The sequence below is a fragment of the Geotrypetes seraphini genome, chromosome 14 (assembly GCF_902459505.1).
Source record: "Geotrypetes seraphini chromosome 14, aGeoSer1.1, whole genome shotgun sequence".
Taxonomy (NCBI): Eukaryota; Metazoa; Chordata; class Amphibia; order Gymnophiona; family Dermophiidae; genus Geotrypetes; species Geotrypetes seraphini.
In genome coordinates, this window is record NC_047097.1 from 23,520,549 (window position 1) to 23,532,150 (window position 11,602).

At 42.2% G+C, this 11,602-nt stretch overlaps 1 protein-coding gene and 1 long non-coding RNA gene across 2 annotated transcripts; both read right to left on the reverse strand.

Annotated features, from left to right (window-relative positions):
- Positions 1-1,371: 1,371 nt before the first annotated feature.
- Positions 1,372-6,285, reverse strand: LOC117348064. The gene is made up of 4 exons (XR_004536905.1): positions 6,104-6,285; positions 4,332-4,636; positions 2,314-2,369; positions 1,372-1,461 (listed from the first exon to the last, which is right to left on the reverse strand). It is a non-coding gene; the product is annotated as an uncharacterized LOC117348064 (long non-coding RNA).
- A 3,261-nt stretch (positions 6,286-9,546) lies between these two features.
- Positions 9,547-11,174, reverse strand: LOC117348062. The gene is made up of 7 exons (XM_033919713.1): positions 10,994-11,174; positions 10,790-10,897; positions 10,591-10,656; positions 10,378-10,482; positions 10,225-10,296; positions 10,047-10,115; positions 9,547-9,957 (listed from the first exon to the last, which is right to left on the reverse strand). The coding sequence occupies exons 1-7, from the start codon at positions 11,082-11,084 to the stop codon at positions 9,851-9,853; spliced, it is 618 nt and encodes a 205-aa protein (XP_033775604.1). The 5' UTR covers positions 11,085-11,174; the 3' UTR covers positions 9,547-9,850.
- Positions 11,175-11,602: the final 428 nt, after the last annotated feature.

Sequence of the window (11,602 nt, forward strand, 5' to 3'; positions counted from 1 at the left end):
GAAATACGAGGAATGACTTAAGAGACTGGGATTGTTCTCCCTTGAGAAAAGGAGACTGCGAGGGGATATGATCGAGACTTTCAAAATACTGAAAGGAATCGACAAAATAGAGCAGGAAAAAAAAATCATTTACAAAGTTCAATGTGACACGGACAAGAGACATGGACTGAAGCTAAGGGGGGGGTCAAGTCCAGGACAAATATCAGGAAGTTCTGCTTCACGTAATGAGTGGAGGACACCAGGAATGCTCTCCTAGAGGAGTTTATTGCGGAATCCACTGTTCTAGGATTTAAAAGCAAACTAGATACACATCTCCTTACGAGAGGCATAGAGGGATATAGGTGACTAAAATTATGCCAGGTGGGGAGGGGGAGGGGGGGGGGGGGGCGCTGTGGAGCCCGACTAAGATGGTCGCCTGAACACTCAGCTCCGGCAACCCTTACTCTTCTTCTTTATCCTCTGCTATATTTCACCCGACTTTGAATCTTTCACTCAGCTTCATTCATCCCATAAACAATGGCTACAGTCAAAACAGACAAAAGGCACAAGCCCGAGCCTCAATCACCGGCAAAATCAGCGGCATCGGAGAAATCGGATAAGCCTGAAGCTCCCTCCATGATGGATTTATGGAAAGCCATAAAATGGTTCAGGATATACTTACCGATACCAAAGATGCCATGTCAGAAATCAAAGACGAACTGACCACGATTTATGAGGATTTAACCACGTACAAAACTAAAGTCGCTGACTTGGAAGTTAAAGCAGCCACTGCGGAGATCAACATCAAGGCGCTTCAAAGCCACGTGAAACGCACGCTGGCTATTGAACGAGAGCTTGAAGATGCAAGTAATCGCTCTCGTAGGAACGACATACGTCTTTTGGGGCTCCCGGAAGGTCAAGAAGGAAATAACATGATCGCCTTCCTAGAAACTTTCATCCCCACCTTGTTGAACCTTCAATTCAAAAGAGACTTTGAAATCGAGCATGCACATCGATCGCCATCTTCGCGCCAACCGCATGAGCGGCGCCCAAGACCCATCATATTCAAAGTCCTATGTTACCCTCAAGTTCTAGAAATTATGCAGAAAGCAAGATCCCTTGCACCTTTAACTCACAAGGGGCATACGTCCAAAAACACCGTCAAAGCTCGACAACAACTTCTCGCCTTCCGCCCGCAACTCAAGAAAATGGGCGCACCGCTTCGGCATCTTTTACCTGGCATGGATGCGGATCACCTTCCAGAACTAGACTAAAGACTTCACTGATCCTGAGCTTCTCGCTGCATACCGATCCTTGAGCACTTCGAGGGCCTCAATGTTTCAAGTGATAAGTGTTCCCCAGGCATACCGATCAGCATAAGCAACAACGTGTGGAGGTCGTGACCCAGTTCCTGAGATGGTAGGAAGAAGATCCGAGTATTCTGGAGAGAATTGTCACTGGTGACGAGACATGGACGCATCACTATGACCCAGAGAGCAAAAGACAAAGCATGATGAAGTAAAGAAAGTGGTGCTTTGGGAGTAGCCGAAAAGCTTCTTTTCTGCAGGAATGCAGAAACTTGTTGAATTATACAACAAATGCATGGGGACTATGTGGAAAAGTGATATGTTCAATTGCTCACAGTTACTTCTATTAAAGCAATTAAATGTATTTTGCCTTTAGTTTTTGATTCGCCCTCGTACTTAATATGATCAACCAAGCAGGTGAAACTCTTTTAGTGATGATGGAGCCTGATGGAAGGCTAAAAAAGTCTTTCCAAGACTCAGAGATGAAGGAGAATACACAGAGGATGATGAAGATAAATTGACATTACTTAAATATTTCTTTTTGGTGTTCACGGAGACAAGTGAAGTAGACCACAATGATTTACCACATATTTTGCTCTTTGGAAGTGTACGAAAGTTTAGGAGTGTATTAAACTCTTCCATCAGCCAAGATGATTTTACTTCCTCTTCTTCTTCTACAAGCGTTTCCAGTTGGAGTAGGGACCAGCGAGGGAGTGGTGAAAACGTGTATCTTTAAAGTATGGTTTGTTGTTCTGATTGATCTTTGAAAAGTATATGGTTTTGCTATTTGGAAGTGAAAAGGTTTTGTTGCTTGGAAGTGTGATAGAACTTTAAGGATATACTGAAGTTTGGGAGTGTGATACATTCTTTAAAAAAGCTTCGATATATTTGGGGGCTAGTAGATGGGAGATAGGTTCAGAAGGATAAAAACAGCCATGGCACGAAACAGATAAAGGACAGAAGGGCTTCTCCTTCAGCTCTGAGGTTATGAGGGAATAGGGGGAAAGCGAAACTGTCATAGGCCTACCTTTGATGGATGGTCTTTCCACCATATGCCATTCCATTCACTCTGAAAAGTGCAGCCTGGATGAATAAAAATGAAACCTTTTACTTCTCTGACTTATCTCTTAGAGTTTTTGCTTTAACCTTCTCGTTCAAATACTTTCTTCTACTACCCCTACTCATTCACATGGCTACCTTTCACTCTCAGACTTTTCCATCTCAGTTTGACTCTATCTGACCATCATCTAATGGCTTTCACACTTAACCACAAAGTCTTTCCAAATCACCATCAACACATTAGGAATCTTCAGGCTATTGCCTCTTGCACTTTCATAACCCCAAACTCTCCTCTGCTTGAGATATTCTCTATCCTATCAGGTGTATAAAACGCCATCCTTTGCTGACCTGAATCTGCTACATATATTCCTGTGATTAAAATCCCATGCCCCTGCTGTCTTCATACATTCAAAATTCTTGCTGACCTCCTTCCAGTCTTGCTATTGCACTTGCCAAACACCCATTTAACAAACTGCTTGCCCCCAACTCTCACCATTTCTGCCTCCACATACAAGGCCCTATCTCTTTACTTTCTGCCCAGACTATGACTTGAGTACTTCCATAAAATTAACAAATTGATCTTGAGTTCCCTATTAAGTCACTTCAATCTCCCCTTTCCACACATCATTTTTATGCCCTTATCCTTTATCTGTTGCATCTGACTCTTTTGATCATCATCTACTCCTTGTCACATTTGGGTTCTGTCTTGGCTTTCTTCTTATCTTTCCCATCACATGTTTAATTCATGCTCTGATAGATCCTTCTCCACTGCTATCCACCTATCAGTCAGCGTGCATTAGGGCTCTGTTTTGGAATCTCTTCTGTTCTTTCTATACAGTTACAAGATCCTTTATCCAAAATCCTTGGGACCAGTTTTTAGAATTATTTCAATATTAGGCAAACATTAAATACTTCAAGCACTTCAGACACAAACTTGTTCTAAGCTATTGCTAACTTTTACTAAACTGCGTTAAGAGGTTTCTTCCAATCACCACCCAAACCACATCCTTTTGCACTGTACATGTAGTAAATATTTACACATGTGGGAAATCCTATTTCATCTGGTCCAGTTTCAAGGAAAGACTCAAAAGGTGAGGGCTCTTCAGCTTGGAAAAGAGAAGGCTGAGGGGAGACAGGATTGAAGTCTACAAAATCCTGAATGGAGTGGATCGATTTTTCACTCCATCAAAAATTACCAAGACTAGGGGGACACTCGATGAAATTGTAGGGAAATACTTCTAAAATCAATAGGAGGAAATACTTTTTCACTCAGAGAATAGTTACATTCTGGAACGCATTGCCAGAGGTTGTAATAAAGACAGATAACGTAGCTGGTTTTAAGAAAGGTTTGGACAAATTCCTGGAGGAAAAGTCCATAGTCTGATATTAAGACACAGGGGAAGCCTCTGCTTAAAGGGGTCCCCAGACTCTGTATATCTTCATTAGAGGTCCCTGAAAAAATTTCATCAATTTCTGAGATGGTCAAGTGGGGAGCTCTGGACCACTTGACTTGGAATGACCATATGTGACCTATTGAGAGAAAAGGTGGGATATGTTGCTTATTTATACCACAAGATAGAGGGATATCAACTGCATAATTCTGCAAAATTTCGGCCTCAGATACGGACAAATTATGTCTTTTAACACATTTATCGATAAAAAAAGTAATTAAGTACCTTTTAGGCACTTGTGGGGTTTTTAGGCTGGAGAACATGAAAAACATCACAGTTGTGGAAAAAAATTGTATAGTCCCTTTCTACTGATCCTACAATACACAAAACTTTCAAAATGAAAGCCACCCAAATTTACCCCTCCAAACTTTTATAGTCGTTGTCTCTGTTATTTGTTACCCCACTTTGCTAAAATCAGGTTTTACTTGGATATTTAATATACACCTGCAAATTATGAATAGGACTTCTAAAACATGGGCCCAGGAGTGGTTCAAACCTTACTGTTTGTGACATGTTAAGTGCTATTAAACCTTACCTTTAAACTGCACTTTGGTTTGTGTTCATCTGTAGCTCCTTACGTCCCAGTCAGGGTTCCCTGGCGTGCTAGCACTATTCCCACGCCTTTTGTCTGCAATGTTTTGGGGTGCAACCACGAGTGTTGGGGCTGCTTTATCCCTCTCCTGGTGTTTTTCCATGACCGGCACCTCTTTGTATCTCTCGTAGTGGCTTGGAGTCTTCATGTCGGCATTGAGACCCTTTGACCCTCTTTTGCTGCTGCGAGGTCATCATGGCACCCTTGAGTCTTGGAATTCTATTGCCTCTGTGGCAGATGCCTGCCTGCTAACAAGTTAAAAACAATTCAATAAAAATGGATGGAAAGTCCTACCGTTAGGGTGAGCAATTGCTTCCCTCATTGATTTTAATGGACCTGAAGTAAATGAAGGAAGCAAAGTTTCCCAAATCTAAAATCAAATCACAAGGCTGATTGACACATACAGAAACTAAAGTCGGGCCTTACCAATCAGGAGCTGCGTTTCACAGCAGCTCCTGATTGGTGAAGCCGACTTTAGTACAGGAAGAGGCGGTCGGAGCATATAGCAAGTGATTTCCTTCACTTGCCAGCACTCCGGCTACCCTCTTCTGTCTTTCCAGCTGTCCTCTCCTGGTTGGCGGTTCGCGGTCGGAAAATACTGTGAATGACCAGGACCTCCGACCGCAAATTCGCAAAGCAGCACTGTACAAAAAGGGCCTGAATTGACATCAATTAAAAACTTCTCAGCAACAGAGTCAATTGGAAATATTTAGACCATAGTTAATCTCTATTTTGCACATCTTTCACATCCATCCATAATTCAATTACCATTAAAAAAATACATGAAGTAGACTAAGCAGCTCATTGTCAAAAAAGAAACCATCCAAAAAAGAGGCAGATACAGGTGTTTTTCTCACAAACCCCTTCCAAGTGTTTATTTTTGAAACTCATTTTCTAGACAGATTCTATGCTGTTCAGCTGCAGTGTATATAAATCTCAAGGTGTGGTTTGGCTGGGCCTAGGACGGGCTTATGATCTGGACATGTGCTTCCAGAGGACGTAATAGGGTAGAGTACAGTACTGGGGTTTAAGAAAGGATTGGACAATTTTCTGCTGGAAAAGGGTTATAGAGGGGTATAGATAAGAGGATTACTGCACAGGTCCTAGACCTGTTGGGCTGCCGCATGACCGGACTGCTGGGCATGATGGACCTCAGGTCTGACCCAGCAGAGGCATTGCTTATGTTCTTATAGAGATCTTTCTGCAATAATTGAACATTTTAGAATACGTCCAGGGCACAATTTGGACCTCTGGAGCTAGATCTGTTTGAACAACGAATAAGTGCCAAAAAGGTACCCAAACTGGTCAATGACCTTCTCCCACCCACCCCCAAAGCTGTGAATGTGTTCTGCCCTGATAGTATGTGAGCATCTGCTCAGTTTCTTGTATAAGAACAAGTGTTTGTAATAGATGTATAAGTTATGTGTGCTCTATCGACTTCAATTCCCTGAGAGCTAGGCTGCTTCCACAGAGCAGTCTGGGAGCGAGCAGTGGCCATATTGCAGAGCACACGGTTAGATGAGAACCTGAGTGTTGTATTCTCCCACCAGGGGAACCCAAGATCAGCCCCTTTTGTAAAAAAAAATGCAGTTGGGAAGAGGTAAGATAAGGACACTAGCACTATTTCTGAAGCTGAAAAGGAAACATTTCATGTGTCTCTGCCTTCTGCCTGTGAAATCAAACAAATCACTGTTTATTGATCAAGCGGTTTGTACCTGGGGACAGTCGATGTCTGCATTTCTTCATCGTTTCTGTGTCAACACATCTTGCAATAAGCTGAATGAACTCTTTCTCAGCTGTCTATTTCAATTATCTTTAACCAGATGCTCCAAAACATATGGCCCAAACAGAAATAAAAAATTAAAAACCTATTTCCTCTCTGGCTCATTCCACATGAAAAGAAGCTGCACTGAAGGCTGAGAAACACCACTTGCTTTAAAGTCACATGGTATCTCATCTTCAGATACAATCTCATTTGTTCATGATCATGTTATTTGATTTCTTCATGGTTAGAATCAGAGAACATTAGGGCTGGAGGTGAATTCATACAAACATCTAGGACCATGAGTCAGCCGGAATGTTCTACTGCAGCATGAAGGAACTATGAAGGACTGAATTGCTCTAGACATGGGAATAAAGGAGACCCAAAATCAGTGGCGTACTTAGGGTAGGACACCCGGAACCCATCATTTTTTGACGCACACATCGCCATGTAAAAAAATATTTTTAGTAATAACCCTTGCTGGTCAAGCTGGAAAAACTGCCGGCCTCAGCAGCGATTCTGCTCTGTTGCCCGCAATTCCCCCTCCTGCTTTCTGTCTGCTGCAATCCACCCAGGAAGAAACAGGAAGCTGCATCATTGGCAGACGTGGAAAGCAAGAAGGGGAGCCACAGGCGACGTAGCTGAATCACTGCCGAAGCCGGAAGATTTATCAGCTTGACAAGGGACATCGGACCAGACGAGAAGGCTGGGAACATGCTGGGCCCTGGGGGCTACCCAGAGCCTTAGGGTTGGGCCATGACTCCAAGGCCATGTCTGGCACCTTGGTACACCACTGCCCAAAATTATATAGGAAGGAAAAGCATAAAATAATCCAATAAATCACCAAAATATTAATCTCTTCTGATATTCAGGGGGGTAATTCCAGATCAGAAGCCCACTCAAACATTTAAGTGGAGAAAAATATCTCATTAAAGCCCATACAGGCTACGACCATACTGCTAGCACAAACGTACAAGCAAACGCAGTGGTCATATACCAGTCATAGGTCGAAAAAACTCCACTTACTCATTACATCAGGCAGTGATCCAATCCACCCCAAATAGCAGGAATTGCAGAGTCTAAGGTTTAATTCATAGGGACAAGCAAACACAGTCACAAATAGCAAGAGGCAGGAAGCCTAATTTTACCAAGGGAGCTCTTCTCTCTCAATGAGAGTTTCAAATTTATTTCAAGGATGCTCTTTCCCTGAAAACAGCGAAAGAGAGGTGTCGAGGCAATGGACTGGGCCTGGAGTAGTTCAATGAGCGTGCCTTGATCCCGCAATCAGTATGTAACATGGTTTGTTATATGCCAGCTAGCTGCGGTTGTTGCATGCGGGGTTTTCATGTGCAAAAATATGAAATTTTGCCGCAGTTTGGTTTGTGGTGTATTATCTTTACGTGTTTTTTATTTGTATGTCATGCCTAGTGTCCGCTATATGCTAGGTCGAGGATTTGAAAAAGAAAGCCAGAGACCTGCGCCTCCATCATCCGCGCTGGGTTCGCCCCATAAGGAAAAATCTGGCCAACACCCCAGGTATGCCCTACAGACTTGGGGTGATGTGAATAGCATAAATAGAATTTTTTGCCTTGTTAACTGTTCCTGCATCACTATTTTAAAAAGTTGATTGATTGTTGGCCAATTTTTAGCAGATCCTTTCTTCATTTAACATATTTGGGTATTCTGGGGTGTTCAGGCGGTGTCTCAGTATCCACAGCACTGTTTTTAAAGAAATGTTCTGGCATGTTATTTTTTTCTCCCATATTCTTTCTGTTCAGATGCAAGCTTGGAGGAGGAAGATCAGAAGGAAGAGGAGGAGGAGGAGGATGAAGAGGAAGAGGAGGAGGGTGCAGCGGCTACTGCTCCTGCTCCATACCACCCCTTTCTGATGCCGTGCAGGCGCACCCTTCCACCTTCCCCGCTGGGCCCTCCGTCCCTCCGTTCCCCAACCCCCCCCCCCTCTCAGGCTGGTCCATCTAACCTCGCCCCACCACGTGAACATCCTTCTGCCACCTAGCCACACCCATCCCCCTCAAGGATCCCGCTAAGGAAGCAGCCCCGCCCCAGCCCTGTACCTTCCTTCCCCATGCCATACTTTCGTCCACTGAGAATAAACACCCCCTGGTTCCTCCAAGAGACCTCCTTCCACCACTGGCCCGATCCTTGAGCACTTCGAGGGCCTCAATGTTTCAAGTGATAAGTGTTCCCCAGGCATAAATGTTTATCCAGGTGTTTTACATTGAAAGAGTTGCTAAACAAGGCTCGTTACTCTTGGAACATTGCCGATAGTGCTGAAGGGTATTATATAGAAAGGCCTTAACCATATATCAACCCTACAATTGTATACCAAATTAGATAAAGGGAAGATAATCTATTGAATATATAAAATTATCAAATCATCGGAACTAATTCCATTCAAATTTGAAAATGAACACCATTATAATATCTAAATTAAAAAATGTAAATCAAAATATTATTATAAATATTTAAAAAGATTGTAATTAAATCATAATCCTAATTGAGTGTTAAAATGTTTGAGAAAAATTGTGGTGGACATATCATAAATTATACAGGTCTTTGGAACCTCTTATGAGGTTCCTGTCTTGTATACTGTTGTAATCATTTATGTCTACTGCCCCCTACCACTAAAAAACTTGTACTTTATTTATTTTAATCAATTTAATAAATACTTAGTTTGAAAAATTACTAATCTGAAATATTTTTATAAAAAATTAATAATACCTACGTGTGTGTAAGCAAAACTAAATTATAATTTCATTTTGAATTGTAATACAATAAATATGTGGACTCAAAATTATAAAGTACATAACTTAAGATTATAAAGTGCTTAACGTGCATGTGCATAAAAAACTTGTTAATTGATCTATTTTAATTAATTTATGATTATGGTTATAACTATATCACTATAAATAAATGAAACTGGAAATGTGTTCCTAAAGCATGCATTTACTGCAATCCATTAAATAAATTATATGCAAGATAACTGTTATATGTTGAGAAGGCAACACTTAGCTTGGAACCTGCCATCATCAACGTTGATACGGATAAAGAACTCCCGACGCCTTTAGCTTGAATAGGCATTTCAACCCAAACATGGGTCTTCTTCGGGGGAAGATTTTCAGACTAACGCTGCCGGGCTGAACTGGCTTAACGCCCAAATAATTTCAGAATGAAAATCCTCCCTGTGTGTTCTTATACTGTGAACAAAGTCCTTTTAAATATTCATAATAATATTTTGATTTACATTTTTTAATTTAGATACTATAGTGGTGTTCATTTTCGAATTTGAATGGAGTTAGTTCTGATGATTTGATAATTTTATATATTCAATAGATTATCTTCCCTTTATCTAATTTGATAGTGCTGAAGGGGACAGTAAAAAAACAGGAACATGTGTGAGGGAGGCTTAAAAACAAATAAATGAAGGGAGGCCAAGGACCGCTACATACCTTGATGGACAGCTTCTCTGGGCCCAGTTACAACCCTGGTTGTTTGACCATATGTGGCAGGAGCATGTCCTAGATGAAGGAAAATTTTTTTTAAAAACTAGGTTCCCAAAATCTCCTAAGTCAAAAACTTTTAACAATGCACTAAAGTATCGTAGCCCAAGCTCAAGGATCCCTGGGCATGTGCAAACACACAAAAAGAAGAGGTGCACAAGATATGAAGTTTGTGAAAATTATTTGGGTAGTCCACACAGAACAACAGTGGTATCCTTATTAGCTGTGTCCCACGCTGAAACTGGAATGGGTGCAACTGTGTCCTCAGTGTAGATAGCTGAGAGCGCTGAAGGCAAGAGGAAAAAATAGGCGATAAGGATTGAAAAAAAACCTATATGAAACTGAAAGCAAGGGAAGCAAATGAGCGCCACTTACCTCGATACACAGCTTCAGCGGGGCAAATAGGCGGCCTAGTTGGTTGCACAGGTGTCGACATTGTGGTTCCTAGTATATACAATAGACCACAATGAATTAATGACAGACACTTTGGGTGGCACCTTCAATATGCAAGATAGGACAAATATAAAAGAAACCCATTAGACTTAAAACTTACCCGCGTGTGATGGAGATGACCATTCATGACACGTGTGTGCTGCCCGCCAAGAAGCATTGGTATCTTGGACACCTTCAAAGGAGAAATCACAATTAGGAATGGGATACACATAAGGTAGGGGGGTTGAAGATCTTGCACATGGAGGTTACTTACCGCGTATGATTGGGCTAGAACATACCGAATATGCCATAGTGGGGGACGCATGTGGAGCCATAGGGGGTTCCACAGGTGGGGCCAAACTATATACATGATTTGAACCTGTGGAGATAAAGCGACGTGCAGATTAGTATCTTGCACACCAGGAATGGAGAAATAACAATGAAGGCGTGTAGAGGTTTGAACATCTTGCACATGGAGGTTATTTACCACATGAGATAGGGCTTGAACCATTGTGCCATTGTGGTGGATGCATGAGGAGCCATAGGTTCGAACCTGTGGATAAAAATCAGTGAACAGATTAGTATCTTTCACACCTTGAAAGGAAAAATTACAATGCGGAATGGTGTACACATATGCTGAAGGAGGAGTAAGGGGGTGCTTAACATCAAACAAGGAGGATACTCACCATGTATGATAGGGCTAGAAGAGACTGTAGGTGCCATACAGGGTGCAGCAGGGGGAGCCATGGGGTGTTCTGCAGGTGGAGCCACAGTATACACATGATGGTTCGAACCTGTGGAGATAAAGCATTGCACATATTGTTATCGTAGCCTGGCCCATTGACCTAAATAGTAAAATTCTAAAAAAGTATATCAATTGAATAACATACCTACTGAAGCTTGTGGAGTACAAGTGGGGGTCACAATGCGGGACTCCATTAAGGTCTGCAAAGCCTCACTGTGTCTAACGACCTCCTTCATCAGCGCAAGGTTCTGTCTCCGCAGATCATTATTCTCAATGGTGGTTTCATGGTTCTGCCTCTAGAGATCCTTAACAGTTTTATGGAGCTTATGGTTCTGTCTATGGAGATCAAGCATAGCATTAGTGTGAGTCTGCATCGCAGTGGTAAGGCTAGCAATATTCTGAGACATTGCATGTGCACCCTCACCAATGTTTCTCAATACATTATGCGCATCGTCGTTCCACCTCGGTTGATCAGCCACAGCAGACTGCAGGATATGAATAACTGCGTCCCGAGCTTGCTTGTCCCCATGGGCCCTCACACGCCTTCTCCCTTGGAACTGCCTCACCCTCGAGGGGACACCCGACAGGGCAGGTCAAGGAGACAAAGGGCATGATTGCTGTGTTAACACTGTCTGTTCCACCGTCTCATCTTCAATATATTGCATGGTGGGCGGAATTTGATCCACAGGGAATGTCAATTGAGAAAGTTCTAAAAGTAAAAAAATAGGTTAAAACAAAAAGAAATATTCACCCG

Excerpts from the sequence above, each read along its gene's own strand:
- LOC117348062 (XM_033919713.1), bottom strand. The coding sequence starts at position 11,084 with ATGAAGGAGGTCGTTAGACACAGTGAGGCTTTGCAGACCTTAATGGAG. Across the intron at positions 10,898-10,993 it reads TACTCCACAAGCTTCAGTAG|GTTCGAACCATCATGTGTAT; the intron begins GTATGTTATTCA and ends TTATCTCCACAG. Across the intron at positions 10,116-10,224 it reads GTCATCTCCATCACACGCGG|GAACCACAATGTCGACACCT; the intron begins GTAAGTTTTAAG and ends TGTATATACTAG.